This window comes from Corythoichthys intestinalis, chromosome 16 (assembly GCF_030265065.1).
Source record: "Corythoichthys intestinalis isolate RoL2023-P3 chromosome 16, ASM3026506v1, whole genome shotgun sequence".
Taxonomy (NCBI): domain Eukaryota; kingdom Metazoa; phylum Chordata; class Actinopteri; order Syngnathiformes; family Syngnathidae; genus Corythoichthys; species Corythoichthys intestinalis.
The window spans coordinates 14,094,771-14,111,340 of record NC_080410.1 but is presented as its reverse complement, the minus strand read 5'-3'; the positions used below and the strand labels follow the sequence as shown (position 1 = coordinate 14,111,340).

General features: G+C 38.6%; 1 protein-coding gene across 2 annotated transcripts in view; it reads left to right on the top strand.

Annotated features, from left to right (window-relative positions):
* Nucleotides 1–2,469: 2,469 nt before the first annotated feature.
* Nucleotides 2,470–16,570, top strand: part of rangap1a (RAN GTPase activating protein 1a) — a 30,728-nt gene continuing 16,627 nt past the window's right edge. For both annotated transcript variants that reach the window (XM_057817572.1, XM_057817573.1), the window contains exons 1-9: nt 2,470–2,601; nt 6,477–6,596; nt 6,679–6,806; nt 8,228–8,287; nt 8,368–8,547; nt 8,613–8,747; nt 9,500–9,658; nt 11,335–11,448; nt 11,589–11,688. In XM_057817572.1, coding sequence (XP_057673555.1) covers nt 6,485–6,596; nt 6,679–6,806; nt 8,228–8,287; nt 8,368–8,547; nt 8,613–8,747; nt 9,500–9,658; nt 11,335–11,448; nt 11,589–11,688 — 988 coding nt within the window. In that variant the 5' untranslated portion in view covers nt 2,470–2,601; nt 6,477–6,484. The remainder of the gene's footprint in view (nt 2,602–6,476; nt 6,597–6,678; nt 6,807–8,227; nt 8,288–8,367; nt 8,548–8,612; nt 8,748–9,499; nt 9,659–11,334; nt 11,449–11,588; nt 11,689–16,570) is intronic.

Sequence of the window (16,570 nt, the reverse complement as noted above, 5' to 3'; positions counted from 1 at the left end):
GCAGGGCACAAGGAGACATACAACCATTCAGGCCCACTCATACCTACAGACAATTTAGAGTGCTCAATCAGCCTACCATGCATGTTTTTGGAAACCGACGCAGGCACGGGGAGAACATGCAAACTCCACACAGGAAGGCCGAAGCCTGGGATTGAACCCTTGATCTCAGAACTGTGAGGCGGACGTGCTAACCACTCAGCCACCGTGCTGCCTAAGAGTAACTTGTTTTTCTAAAATAAATTGGACATGGCAACTCCAGTTTTATTTGGAAAAAAATATATATTTCAAAACTCAAAAGAATGGACAAAATGAAAGTGCAGAGCAAAACCAATATAAACATCCTAAACATTGTCAACAGTTCACTTCAGGTGCAGGTATAAACGAAAAGTGTACTTCCAGTACTTTGATACACAGATATGGCACAACAACACACAGTGCAAAAAAAGGGTACAACAAAATGTTTGCAAATGCACAAACAATATATGGTGATTGAAAAGTAACTCTTGTTTTAAGATAATTTATTTAAATGTTGTAAACATTTTTGTAATTTTTTGAGTATGCTGCTTGATGTATGGTAATGAAATCTGTTTTAATTTTCTTTCTGACTGCAAATATTGTAAGGCAGAAAATGGCCAATTCTTTTCCCGTGGTAATATGCACATGTGATGGGAATTTAGGAAGTTGCACCAACTTAATAATGGAATAGAAATTAAATTTCACTCACTTAATCTTTCCCTTTGTTACGTGAAAGCAGAAAAGCTTATTCAAAAACAATATACTTTTAAGTTAATACGTCTTTCTTAATATTTAATTTTGATTAACTCCATAAAAGAAGTTACCAACTTAATAAAACAATGAATAGTAAAAAAAAGTCATTTTTATGTTGAAAAAGCTCATGTTTTCAAGTCATACCAACTAGCCTCATGAATCATTTTTTAGAGTGTAAAATTTAACAGTGACTTTTGTTATAATTGTATGTAGCACTTTTGGCAATTTCTATCATGTCTTTTGATGACTGCACTTCAGCTCGCAATTCAGTTTGACTTGAAGGTAGTTCGTTAGTGTGTCTCATTATAAATTAAAAAGGTCAACTGATAAAATTAACTTACTGATGCAATCTTTGAGTCAGTTGAGTTGAGTTTTCATTCTGCAGACTACGTCTTTATGACCAGTGTTGTTAATCTTACTTTAAAAAAGTAATTGCACTTACAAATTACTTCTCCCAAAAAGTAATTGAGTTTGTAACTAAGTTACCTGAATGTAAGAGTAATTAGTTACTTGGCAAAGTAACTGGTGTTACCTTTCATGTTTTTTTTTCATTAAAAAAGAAAAAAGAAAAAAAACATAGTAACCTTTTCTATGTTTGGAAGTCATTTAATGTTGTGAATCAACTGTTAAAGCTGTAAAAATTGCTCCCATTTTTGCATTTGTCCCCTTCTGTCTACTTTCGATAAGGGAAAGTTTTAAAACTGTTTCATCATTTAAAGATAGATTCAAGTCAAGATTTTGCCGATTTAGGAGTATTTTAGATAAAAAGTTACTTAGGTTCGCTCTGAAGGTTCACTAGAACAGAGCCTTTCTGAGAAATCTATTGCTTTAAGATGGCGGTTGTTTACTAACTCCGCCAGTCTGTCATTTCGCATCTAGTTCTATATGCATATGATATCTAGTGTTGCATCAAGTGGGCGTAGATTGTAGGCTGTTGGCTACAGTCAGGAAATATTGGAGCCACCAAGCATCGCGTTTGCAATAGCGTCACAACTCTCCACTCCTTCCCACTCCCGCTCTTTTCTCGCGTCATTCAAACAACGTGGTAACGCACATTGTCTCGTTGCCAAAACGGTGACAAAATCCGAATGGAGAGAAAAAAAACGTAATGCACGAAAAACATACAGGTTTTGAACGTACGGCGTACACATTTAAAAATCAGTGCTCACTTGTACAAATTATGCCGAAACCGTACAACTTGACAGGTATGCTTGATTTGGTTCAAAGCTCCATGGTGGTTCATTTGGTTTTATCATATGACAAGTCTAATCATGCTGCTGTCGAATAGTATTACTGGTCAATATCTTGAGGTGTAAATATCCCATAATACAGTGCGGACAGCTGCAGCTTGTAGTTCAGTGCGGCTTACCTATGAACAAATGCCAGTTCCGTGTCAAATTTGTTTGGTGGCTGCTTATAGTTAGGTGCGCCTTATAGTCCGAAAATTATGGTATGCTTTTTTTCACAAGTATAAATAATTTTTACAATCACGATTCGTTTTCAAACACGAATTGTCTCAGGTATTAATGTGACAATTTTCTTTTCTTTCCTTCCACAATAATAGCAGATGCTTTCATATGATGTCTCAAATATCCTACAAATTGGTCGATAATTATCAAGTATTGTATACATTTTTTACATAACGTGCACGTTGTCACTACTCACGTTGCCATCACGTAGAGACGTCACCTGACTGCTGAACTACAAGTCCCTTGACTACCAACTCTTGAATCGTAAAGCACTGCATTCTGTCGTGCTAAATTGTCGTTTGAACATAGGGAACGAGCGGGAGCGTGGTACTCGACAAGCTTTAACGAAAACTGCATTGTTCGGGTAATTTTCACATTAATATAGTTATGTTAATAGCAGATTGCGTGCTGTATGACTTTTCGGTTTTCGCTGACTGTTGTCTCTCTGTTTTGTGCTGTTAACCAACCAGAAAGGCCGAATCACCTTCCATTCTATTGTACAGTACAACTGTCAACATACATGCTATGCTAGATACTCCACTTCACATCAAAACGTGGACTGTGGCGTTGTGATCTTTATTCATATGCTTTGTTTACCTGGTATTTTACTGGCTGTCGTGGTTTAATAGTAACCGTGTATACTTTTGGCTGGTTTTGGAGTTCTGTATCCATTATTTTAGCAATAAGTGGCTAATGCTAACCTTTTTGTGCCTGTAATAAATAACTTTAAATCCTTAAAATTCACTGTAGGCTACATGTCATTGCTTGGGTTGCCCCTTTTTTAAACAACGGTGAAAGATTAAAAAGCAAGTCTAATGCTTCATTGTATAACTAGGCAATCATGCATCTCTAAAACTAATTTCTGTGGAAGAGTTGCATTTTTTAATTTACTGTATCTACATGGGAGCAGAAGGAAGTGCATAATAAAGGACTGCAGGCTTAAAGGTTAGATCAGTGGTTCTTAACCTGGGTTCGATCGAACCCCAGGGATTCATTGAGTTAGACTGAGAGGTTCGAGGAAGGTATGTAAACAGGGAGCTATATTTTTGTACGCTTATTAAATCTAAGCAAAGTGCATTTAGAACAGGTTTTGTGCGGGTTTGCCCTCCCAATTTACAGGCTTGATAATAATAATAATACTACATTTTATTTGAAGGAGCCATTCTGGCACTCAAGGTCACCATGCAATCATTTAAAAAAAACATTTAAACAAATTATAGATCAAAAACAGTAAAAATAATAAAGTATAGAACGTTAAGTTAGGGCAAATTTAAAATACTAATGAGATGTAAAAACAAAAATACTAATATATAAAAATAAGCAGGAAACTAAAACACAAAGAAATTAGGGATTATTATGGACAGGTGAGTGAACAGGTGAGTTTTGAGTTTGGATTGAAAAAGGGATAACCATTAATCCATTTCTTTTAACTGCTAGTCCTCGATCTGATGGGAGGAGGAACTGGTTTGCTCAGTGGAAGGTTGACTCAAACTTGTTATGAGGGAATACAACAGACCAATGGGCAGCATGGTTTCAAATTTTGACCTGTTTTTAATTTTGAAGAAGTTTGAACAGGGATTTGCGAAATTGTTAACTTGCTATCTTAGATATATCGGTTTTGAATTGAGGGGGGGGGGGGGGTCCACATGTAAAACTTCTGGGGTTCTGTACCTTTAGCAAGGTTAAGAACTACTGGGTTATATAGATAGATAGTAGAGGTGTGTGAAATTTCCGATTCTTAGATTATTCGCGATTCGGCCGTGCAAGATTCGAGAACGATTCACAAACATCCAAATTCCGATTATATCATATTATATATGCGGAACTAAAACAAAGTCAGCGTGATCTTTGGGACGCAATGAGGAACGGACCGCATTGCGTCCCGAGAGTAAACATCATGCTTGTCATTACCCGGCTAATGACAATGCCCAACTCACGGCTCTGGCTCAACTCATGCCGCTAGATAAAAAAAACAATACCTGACTGCTGCCAACAGCCGCTACAAACTACGTCCATATCATGTAACGGTATATAATAGATATCATATTTATACAGAACTAGATACAAAATGACAGACTCAATGGCGTTAGCAGCACATGTATTGAAAACTAGATGCGAAATGACAGACTTGCTGGCGTTGATAAACAGCCGCAATCTTAAAGCAGGAGACTTCTCTAGAAGGCTCTGTTGTAGTGAATTTAATTAACTTTTTATCTAAAATACTCCTAAATCGGCAAAATCTTAACTTGAAACTGTCTTTAAAAGTTTTAAAACTTTCACATGTTTAAAGTAGACAGAAAGGAAATTATGGAATAATGGGAGCAATTTTAACAACTTTAACGGTTGATTCACAACATTTAAATTAATTAAATGTAGTTTAAAGCTGCTGATACAGAATGGGGACTTATATATTTTTTTACTGTTTTGAACTGTTAACTTGATACTGAAATAGCCGTTTGTTTAAGTATGAGAGGCTTTTTGTACAATTTTTATAACGAATGTACGAAACATTGAAAGCAGCTAATAACTTGGGGGGGTTTGTGGATATCATCAATAATGGATTTATAATCGAATCGTTGCCTCTGAATCTTAATCAAATCGTTAGGTGCCCAAAGATTCCCACCTCTAATAGATAGATAGATAGCCTATATTGTTCCATAGGGATATTCATTTTCGCAATCTGTCATCTTCAACATTAAGACAAAACCACATTATCCGGTATCTGCGGTCAGAAGGCATCAGTGAGAGGATGGCCCAGGTCGTTGGCAGTGTTGTAATCTGATTACTTTCTTTCAGTGACGAGCAATCTAACGCGTTGATTTTTCCAAGCCAGTAATCTGATTAAAGTTAGTTTCCTTAGTACCTGAGCAAGATACTGAACCCCACATTGCTCCTGGTGCTGCGTAACCAGTAGGTAGATGGCAATGTAGTGTAAAGCGCTTTGAGCACCTTGAAAGGTGGTAAAGCGCTATACAAGTATAACACCATTTACCATTTACCTGTGTGTTACAATTTTGTTATTGCCTCATAATGTATGTAGAATGAAGAATACTGTAGTCATGTACGAAGAACATTTGAATAGAAAATATTGCTCTTGAGTTTGGAAGTGACATAACATCTCACGAAGGATGCGTAGGAGAATGCTATTAAACAGTAGTGACAGGAGATTGGGGGCAACAGAAAGAGCACACAGTTTACGGATGATGTTGAGTCTCTGTTAGGACCTTTTCTCAATGTTTGTAATGTGTCGGTCAAATGTCAGCTAATTGTCTATGATGAGTACAAGGTACTTGAAGTGGCTGGCCTGTTCTACTATTTGGTCATGGATGGAGGTGGGGACTAGTCCAGTGAGCGATGTGTTGGAGTTGTGTATGATCATTTGTTTTTGTTACATTCAGCTCCAGGAAGTTGTCGATGCACCACTGAGTGAAGTGAGAAATGGGAGTTTTGATAGGCGGTAATGGAGTCCTTGTTACTGAGTAGACCTAAGATGGCAGTGTCATCTGAATATTTGAAGTATAAGGTGATTGATGAGGGACTGATAGGTGAATGGACGTCTAGCGCCGTGCATGGCAGCCAATGAGTTAACAGGTATAATATAGAAAATGTTGGAATGAGTATAGAAAGTAACCAATGGCATGAATAGTATGAAAAATATTTTACATTATTCAAACATATGTATATCTCAAGCTCCGTCTACACTAGGGCGGATAATTTTTTGCCTTGTAATTCGGACAATATTTTATAACTGTCCGCACTATGTTTAAGGTGTGCCCCGCTCTTGCATGGGACGCCTGCATTCGCGCAGACTACGCATGCGCAAAATGGAGCAGCCTCGCCCGGGTCACCTCTCAACGCGTTGTTCGATGTCTTCTCCGGACGTATTGAAGCATAAGATTTAGAAGCTCTTTCAGTTGTAAGAAGAGGAACAGGAAAGGCGCGTCTGTACCATTGCCTCCACGTTGTTTACAATGGCATAATGCCGCACAAAAAATGGCGATGGCGCGCCACATAACGTCACTTCCCTTGTGTCCGATTTTTATACGGATACCCCGGCTATACTACACAGTATGTCCGTAGTTTATGAAATTGCACGGTCTCCTACACCGTGTAATAAAATCTCCAGACAAGAGGCACGTTAGTGTAGCCAAGATGCCGTATGGTCTAACTAATTACACATTTAAGACCATTATCTGTCGTAGTGTATACGGGGCCTCAGTGTTTTTTTTTCTTCTCCAGGTGGCCTCATGGCGACAGACATTGTTTCACAGTTGGCTGACTCCTTGGCCAAAACAGGGGTTGAGGAAGGGGAGCTGAGTTACAAAGGACAAGCAAGAAAGCTTGATGATTTCCAATCAGGTGTGTGAAATTTCTTGGATTAATTATTTTAAATATTTTACTTGACTTTCCTTCTCTGTCTTACCCATTTTCCAAACTCTAGTTGAAGAAATTGTAAAGGAAATTGAAGACTTTGAAGGGCTCCAAGCGCTGCGATTAGAGGGAAACACTGTTGGTGTGGAAGCAGCAAAAGCTATTGCCAAAGCCCTCGAGACAAAGAGCCAGTTAAAGGTTTCAAGCATCTACTCTTAAATTCTCGAAAGCCTCTTTACTAGGGGTGTAACGGTACACAAAAATCTCGGTTCGGTACGTACCTCAGTTTTGAGGTCACGGTTCGGTTCGTTTTCGGCACAGTAAGAAAACAAGATGCAAAATATAAATGTGCTAGTTGTTTATTACATACCTTTGTGCTAACAACAATAGGAACATTAGCCTATACAAAGTTAGAATTCTGCTCAAAAAGTACCATGTATTTAAAGATAATCCAAAAACTATTTGCCTTTCAGACCCCGTGTATTGGTCAGCTTTCTTTCTGTAAGAAAGAAGAAAAAAGAAGTCCTGTGCTAAAGAGAAAAGCAATCCTAATGACAAAGATTTTAACATGTATTCTACAAATGAAATGCCTCAATGAATCATTTTTTTTTCTTCTGAACGGTTTTCAAAAGCTTTATTGGTGGATTTTCTCAAGTTAAAGCGCCACACAGAAATTAATAAGTTTAATTGTGTAAGCAGGATCTGTGTATTATTCATATAATTTAATTACAGGTGTTTTAGCTCTTTTCAATTTATTTTATTTAAATGGGCTATTATTTATTTTATTATGTTTTTATGTTTTACAAATGTGATGTAGTATTCATTTATATTGTATATTTTATGTTGTATAACTTTAGTTCCCATGTGAATATTAGTTCCTACTTGTTTTGTTGTGGTAGGAAGGTTTTGTATTGAACACCTTGTTGTTTATTATTATAGCAGAGAAGACCGCAGTAAGTAAACAAAGACAAGTCAACTGTGCCCTGATCTACAACTCAAGAGATCTGATGGACTCAAAAAATGGGTTACGATTGCATATTAGTTTGAAAATCGACCGGAGCCACCGTATTTTTACACGAGTGACTTCCGGTCTGCCCAATCCTAGCTACCGGTAGTAGTATTGACACAGGAGGGTCTCGTCTCGCGTCAAATAATAAACTCTGCCGTTCTTTTCGCGTGCGTCGTGTTGAGCCGCTTCTGGGACGCATCTAACACGCGGCCGCACTGCGACTGGTGTGCATTGGCTGATTGACTTTAACGCCTGCGTTTCACTGCGTTCTCGCGGCGGCCACGTTGTTGCGCCATTGACGTTTCTGGGTTATACTGTCCTACCGTGTTGGTCTTCATTATAGTAGAGAAGACGGAGTAAATATAACCTACACAAAGAAACTGTAACCCGATCGACTCACAGCCTCGAAAAGTAAGGGTTACATTACGTCAGAAACTCGTTCACTATGCCACCGTTCCGAAGCGAGCACCACGTACCGAAACGGTTCAATGCAAATACATGTACTGTTACACCCTTACTCTTTACCCTAATTTGCATCATAAAGTCATTCGGTTTGTCCTTTACACGACACTGAAGATGGTTGAAGATATGTTTGTTCTGCTTCTTTCAGCGCTGTTACTGGAGTGACATGTTTACTGGTCGCCTCCGTTCTGAGATCCCACCTGCTCTGGTAATAGCATTGGCGTGTTTCTTTTGATATTCGCCGTATGGACGACAGGGTGTCGATGTTTCGCTCTCCTTCTGTCAAAGAATTCACTAGGTGATGCGCTGATGCTGGCCGGTGCCAAGCTGACTGTTCTAGATCTTAGTGACAATGCCTTCGGACCAGACGGGGTGAAGGGCATCGAGCGATTGCTGAAAAGCTCTTCCTGCTACACTCTACAAGAACTTCGGCTCAACAACTGTGGCATGGGCATTGGAGGGGGGAAGGTAAATCATATCACAGTCATATGCAGTTCAACTTCAAATTCATCTATTCCATCTCTGCTCTTCAGATCTTGGCTGCTTCACTGATCGAGTGCCACAAGAAGTCTATTGTAAAAGGCGCTGCTCTCAGCCTTAAAGTGTTTGTCGCCGGGAGGAATCGTCTGGAGAACGACGGAGCAACCGCTCTCGCTCAAGCGTTCCAGGTTTAACGATGAAACGTTTAAATTCTTAATACTTGAAGATAGCTGCGCGACTAGTCGTTTAAACGTTTAACTGCTTACTCGTTATGAAACGGTTCTTATTTTACGAGTCGATTAAACGCAGCATCATGCGTCTTGAGCCCCTTTCAGACATACACTGAACTCCAATTAAATCCCGGGATTTAAACTGGTAGCCCTTATGTCTGAAAGAAATTTTCTGGGTCGACTGACACGGACATTACAAAGACATTAACCGGGTCGTGTCCTAGTATAATGTCCGGGACTTCTCAGGGATGCGGCATGCATGAAAACAGCCGGTTAATTCCCCGGTCACAGTGCGTAGGCTAATGATGTAAATATCATGACGGGCCGATCATCATTTCCTCTTTCCTCGCAGTAAGACAAAAAGCTGTAAACAAACATCGCAATTATCAACATGGGAAATTCAGGCCAATTTAACTGATTAAAACGTTAATCCGAAAAGCTCTTCAGCTGCCCTTTAACTTAAAATTCTGCTGATTTGCAATGTTGCATGCATAGTACAAAACATTTTTATCCTTTAAAATGAAGAATAAAAACAAACAAATACATCTTAAAAACCCAAATTTTTTCACTCGATTTCAGTCCAGTGAAAATGTCGTGATCGGTTCGAGGACATCCTTAGTGGGGTGTGGGATCAGGGCTGACTTTCTAGTAAAAGAATATTACTATCTGTTCTGCCTGGTTATCTTTGAAACTGCTATTTGTGATTTTAGTTAATAGGCAGCCTGGAGGAGATTCATATGCCCCAGAACGGTATCAATTACCCAGGCGTAGCAGCCCTGGCAACGGCAGTACAGCATAATCCAAACCTGCGCACTCTCAACCTAAATGACAACACCTTCACTCATGTGGGTGCCACTGCCATGGCTAAGGTATGTTTAAAATTAGGAGCTTCATTATCAGTGGATAGTCATTCTGACCATCTACAATCTAGAAAATGGATGGATGGGTACCACAATTTTAAAATTATAAAGAAACTTAACTCTTTGACTGCCATTAACAGTGATTGGCATCCAATGCATTTGAACTGGAAGGGTTAGCAGCAAATGAACAAAAGATCATTCACTGCAGCCTCTCAGTTCAAATGGATTTGATGTCAACTAGGTATGTGCCGGTATGAGATTTTGACGGTAAGATAACCTTAAGCAAAAATACCGTGCTTTCACGGTATCACAGTATTGCAAGTATAGCTCTAAAACGTGTTATTTTGGGATGTATGGGTTTTTTAAAAATCCGTTGAACAGGATTTTAAAAAATTTTCCAAACATATTTTCAAATTGTAACGCCGACATGAATATGTTAAAATAAATAAATAAAATAAAAATAAATAACTGAAACGTTTTTTTAAAAATTGAAATAAAAAGAACTAGATAGACTAAACCCATAGTCACAGCTCAAGTTGCTGAACAATAGAACAAAAATAATTATTTTCCATGAAAAAGTAAAAACAGTTCTAAATAAAATTTAAAACATATGTATATCTGGCACTTTACTGACTTTAAAGCTCCATCTCAACATTTTTAGACGCTTGCTCATTTTCTACATATTTCTCTCTCAGTCCAAGTTATGATGCTGGAATGTGAGTATGTTCACCTCTTCTGGGTTGATATACCAGTACTACTATTAATTAGTTTAATATTAATCGAAAGCTAGAGATAAGAGACAGCGTTCGTGTGTATGACTCGTGTATCATTATTTACACATACACAAACACCCCCACACCCTCTCTCAACACAGAAAGTCGTCAGAAAGAAAAAATACCACAGGCTGTATTATGAAAATGTTATTTTGAATAGATGTTTACCATGGCGGAAGACAAAATTGTAGTATGCTTATTGTGAGGTTAGTGAGGAAAAAAGTTTGCCGTCTTTGCATGCTAACTAGCCACGTTAATAGCCTTGTTAACGAGCTTACGTCGTAGTACTTGTTTTACCGTCGCTAAATACAGGAACTCGCTGCAGTGAACTCTCATAGCTGGTGGGAAAGGTTCATGACAGCATTTGCTTACCTTCAATTTTGTAAAAAGTGACAGGTGATGGTCACGTTAATGTGAAATTATGTTGGAGGTGTAGCCTGCACGTTGGCTGTCCTTCCCCCTCTAAGCCGTGCCGTCTCTTTCTTTTCGGTAGCCGAAATACTCCTATACTAGACTAGACTTATTTGGGGGATTTTTGAAAAAGCTAAGATGTGGTTTCAACAGCACTGTCACCGACGGAACAACAACATAGGGGGAGGGGTGAGCGCTGCCGCTCCAAGCCATCTCTCGCTGCATTTTGGGGACATAAAAAGATGGCTAATACAGTATTACGGTATGACGGAAAATTTTAGTGGTTTTGAAACCGTGACGTTTTCATACCACGGTAAACCTTGAAACCGGTAACCGGCACATGCCTAATGTCCACTTATGATCAACTCATTTAAAGACTTTTATATTAGTTTTTAATAGCCACACGATTGGACATCTGTCATTGTCAATGGCACTGAAAGACCTAAGCGTGCGTTGGGTGTTTATCTTGGATGCTCTGTTAACTCTTGCTGTCAATCACAGGCTTTAAAACATTTACAAAGCATCCAGGTGATCAACTTTGGCGACTGTTTGGTACGTCCAGCTGGAGCCACAGCTATTGCTAAGACGGTTTCAGAAGGACTACCGATCTTGAAGGTGAATCATCATTTGTGATCTTAAACCATCGTGAGTCACCTTTGAAATCTATTTGACTCACTTGATGAAATCAACTCACAAATGTAGAAAAGCAAAAGCAAAATATTTTATTGACTTTCATTTCTTCTTACATGAAACAGGAACTTAACCTCTCTTTTGGAGAGATTACGGAAGAAGCTGCACTGGCTGTGGCCCAAGCAGTCAAGAACAAGAAGCAGCTAGAAAAACTGGATTTAAATGGTACTGTCATAGGTTGCTTTTCTTTCCAAATGCTGATCCATTTTCATTTTATTGATGTTTATTGTCCTTTAGGGCCACCTCAACACACTCCTAGCTATTTATGAAATCAACACACTCATAGCTATTTATGACAGCATACATAAACAAGCCTGCAAATATAATGATAAGAATTACTGCTTTAAGATAGGACAAAATATAGATATATAGATAAAACAGGAACTTAATCTTTCTTTTGGAGAGATTACGGAACAAGCTGCACTGGCTGTGGCCCAAGCAGTCAAGAACAAGAAGCAGCTAGAAAAACTGGATTTAAATGGTACTGTCATAGGTTGCTTTTCTTTCGAAATCCTGATCCATTTTCATTTTATTGATGTTTATTGTCCTTTAGGGCCATTTCAACAGACTCCTAGCTATTTATGAAATCAACACACTCATAGCTATTTATGACAGCACACATAAACAAGCCTGCAAATATGATAAGAATTACTGCTTTAAGATAGGACAAAATATACATATATCCCCCCACCGATTTAATACGTTCTATTAACATTTTCCATTTACATTCCTGAAATGCACATTTTGGCCAGCAAATAGCGACCGATTTGTGTTGACTTGCTACATTGATGGGATTCCATTAGCTGTAGTAGTACCACCAATCGGCAATTAGAAATCCCTATCACTACTCAATAGTTAGCCAACTGGCTTACGCTGCCAACCATGCGTGATGCATGCAATACAATCGAAAATAGCAACCCACTATCTACATTGACAACACAATTTGTTACAATATCAAAATTGATGTATTAGTAATCATATCATGCTAACCTATTGTACAGTAGTGTTAAAAGTCAAACCAACTAGTCATAAGTAGGAATGGAAATTGAAATCCGATTCCAATTCCGAACCGGTTCCTAGTGTTTCGAGGCCTCAACATCACAATGAGAAAGCCTTAACGATCCCTTTAACGTTTCCTAAAGACGCGTATTGCGTCATCACGCGACGTGACGTATCTTGTTGTCCAGACGCATCAAAGTAGCATGGCGCCAAGAATCACTCGCTCCCAAGTTTGGCTACACTTCACCAGGAAAGAGGGTGAAAATGAAAGGTTACGATGGTTTAGCACGAGCATTGCAGCCGTAAACATAACAATGACAGCACGTAGATTCAAACGCTCGAAAGTGTGTCTTCCCTTCACGAGGAAAAATTACAACAAAGCGACGTCAGCGATGATTAGCTGCTAATACAGTAATAACACAAACGGTTAGCATGCGTCCGCTAGCATTAGCACATCGTTCAAACCTCTACACAACTGGATTTAGGTGTTCGATTGCGAGTGGAAACAAGTAACAACAACACATATCTATAGATATTTTACAAACATGAACAAAGAACGTAGGCTCGTAGCAGTGTTTCCCTCTCTCACTAACTCGCTCACTCGCTTGGATGCTTTGTAGCTGCACTTATACTTCGCGTGTAAGCGTGCTCTTCTTCACGTGAGCGCGTTCTTTTTAACGTGAGGAAGCGCAAGGGTGCCCCCACTTGAGCGTGAAAGCACACTAAAAACTAAAAGGCATGCATTTCAGTGTAATGATAAATAATACACTTTAACACATATTGCCAAAGGCAGAACAACGACCTATATGCCAATATTTACCAATATATTTTATTTCTATTACAAAAATGTTTCAGTAAAATGTTACACATTCTTGTGTATCTGCCACTTATTGCCACAGTTAACATTGAGGCTTTGGGCCTCTTTTGACCTCGTTGTGAGTTTGTAAGGTTGTGACTTCTGATTAAAAAAACTGGATGCCAATCAAAACGTTTGTTCTTCTTTTCCCCCAAATTAGAATCGATAAGAGAATTGATAAAGAATCAAATCGTTAAGCAATATCGATAATGGAATCGGAATCGTAAAAATCGTATCAATTCCCATCCCTAGTCATAAGTATAAGTAGATAATTAGATATCTTTATATTTCAGCAAAAATATGTATCGCACTGTGATGCTTCTGTTGACACTGGTAAGTTTTAGGTTGCAGCAGTGTTTGATCCATTTAACATATGCGGCCGATCAATTTAATGTCTGTTAAAAAAATTAAGTGAGTGGGAGGAAAAGCTGTCTCGATTGTACAGGAGAATCACTAGACTTAATACGATATTGGGGCATAGCAGGTCACTGGTGAGTGAGCAAAACTTTTTTGAGAACAAAAAGTCAGAAATAGTGCTTTAAACTATAAATTTATTCTCACCCTTCCTTTTGACCGAAGTCACTTGACCAAAATACTATTAAAAAAGTTTAGATATCCCTTGATGATAGTCAATTCACCTCTGATCATGGTCATCAACTTCCATCGCTCCTTCACCTCTCCCTGCACTCTACTGCTCTACTTTGTCTGGACAGAAATGGGGCTATATCACTGTTACTGTTATGCAATTAATTAGTGTTTGTCAACTGGTAGGTTGTGACCTAAAAGTGGTTTATGTTGCCTAGGTGGGTTACCTAGCTTACCTCTCTCATTCCTCCTTACTGATTTGTCCTTGCTGCAAGCAAATAACTTTCTAATATCAATTTGCAAGAGTCTTGTTACAAACTGCAGGGACTGCAGTAACAAATATAATGCTTGTAAAAAAGCTGGAAATTATGATGCGCAGACATACAAAATTGTTAGAAGTTATATCCCAAAAATAGACAATTAATTCATACAGATAGATTCTATTCATTTTAGTCACATAAACAAATAGCAATAAACAGCATCAGTATTGATAGAGGTCAAATACCACATATCATTTTAAATCAATATTAGACAAAGCTCTTGAGTGAGAGCCTCTCACTCAAATCACATTCAATTGTCATTGTATTCATAGCCAATTAGCTGAAAGACTGCAGTTAATCTGCTACTCTTTACGTATCAGGCATTTAACAGTGGTAAACTACTCTGTTCGCACAACGAGGATGGGCTGTTCATCTGGCACAGACCTGTAAAGCAGGTGGGAAGATGTCAATTGCACCATCGACTGTATAATTAGCACTCGCAACGTAATATTAATGCTGCATTCACGTGTTTTTGGCGTAATCGAAAAAATGATTCTCTATTTCATGGTGTTTATAAAAAGCGCCAAACAGTCATTCAACTTCTGATGTATCGTTGGAGCATTGAAACAGGCAACTAATCTTTGTAGCAACCATGTTTTTATCCTGCATTACAACTTTATAACACATCAGAACATTTTTTCAACTTGGGAACTCAGACTCAGATCTCCCAACAAACATGAATGCAACAATATATCTCCCGAATGTGCTTCGCTGAAGTTTCAACTCATATGCTTATCACAGCCAAAGTTACGTGCCTAAATTACCATATTAAGGAGCCATGTGCTGATTGTCTATATGGACTTAATACAGTAATACAGTATGACCATATTAAATAGGCACATTCTGTAAAACACGAGGGGCATGGAGTGCTGCTGGGTGTAGAAAGTATACTTCTGGTGCTCTTCGGTGTAGGGATCAAAAAAGTTATGTTTCAAAAAACTGAGGCACTCAGGAAGTAGAAAAATAAAAAGCCTTTATTAAATCATGGCTTGGTTCAGATTCAAAATGCCGACATGTTTCGACCGTGTAGGCCTTCATTGAGACAAAACAAAGTGACTCAGCTTCAAACCACCTCCTAACTCTAGTGAACAATTGCAAGTTCAGCATAGCAAGATGGAATCTCTTCACCTGATTGGGGTAAGCAGGAAGGTCAATTAGGAACAGCAGAGAGAACAAACATCCCAATAGCAGACCATCACAAGAAGGAGAGGAAAAAAAACAAACAAAAAACAACAATAGTACAAAATACCAAGGACCTTCAAAGATGAAAACATTTCTGAAGTTCATTTTTTTAGGTGTTTCAACTTGGAATATCCTCAAAGTGTATAAGGCAGAAAAATAATACAACAACAATATAGCCCGCCCGGCTCATCAGACCATACATAGGACATGGTTCCAGTAATCAATGTGCTTTGTTGACATGTCTTCAGCAAACTGTTTGCGGGCTTTCTTGTGTACCGTCTTCAGAAGAGGCTTCCTCCTGGGGTGACAGCCATGCACACCAGTTTGATGTAGTGTGTGGCGTATGGTCTGAGCACTAACAGGCTGAGCCCCCCCCCCCCTTCAATCTCTGCAGCAATGCTGACAGCACTCCTGTAACGAGTCACATGACATTTTGGAGGGAAAATGACAAGCAGTATTCAATTTGGACATTTAGGGATGTACGTAGTTTTTCTAAGGGGTGTACTCACCTTTGTTGCCACTGGTTTGGATATTAATGGCTATATTTTGAGTTATTTTGAGGGAAAAATAAATTAACTCTATTATATAAGCTGCACACAGACTACTTTTCATTGTGTCAAAGTGTCATTTTGTCAGTGTTGTCCCATAAAAAGATATACTTAAATATCAGCAGAAATGCGAGGGGTGTACTCACTTTTGTGATACACTGCACAGTTGTGGTCAAAAGTTTACATACACTTGTGAAGAACATAATGTCATGGCTCTCTTGAGTTTCCAGTTATTTCTACAACTCTGATTTTTCTCTGATAGAGTGATTGGAACAGATACTTCTTTGTCACAAAAAACATTCATGAAGTTTGGTTCTTTTATGACTTTATTATGGGTGAACAGAAAAAAGTGATCAAATCTGCTGGGTCAAAAATATACATACAGCAGCGCTAATATTTGGTAACATGTCCCTTGGCCATTTTCACTTCAATTAGGCGCTTTTGGTAGCCATCCACAAGCTTCTGGCAAGCTTCTGGTTGAATCTTTGACCACTCCTCTTGACAGAATTGGTGCAGTTCAGTTAAATTTGATGGCTTTTTGACATGGACTTGTTTCT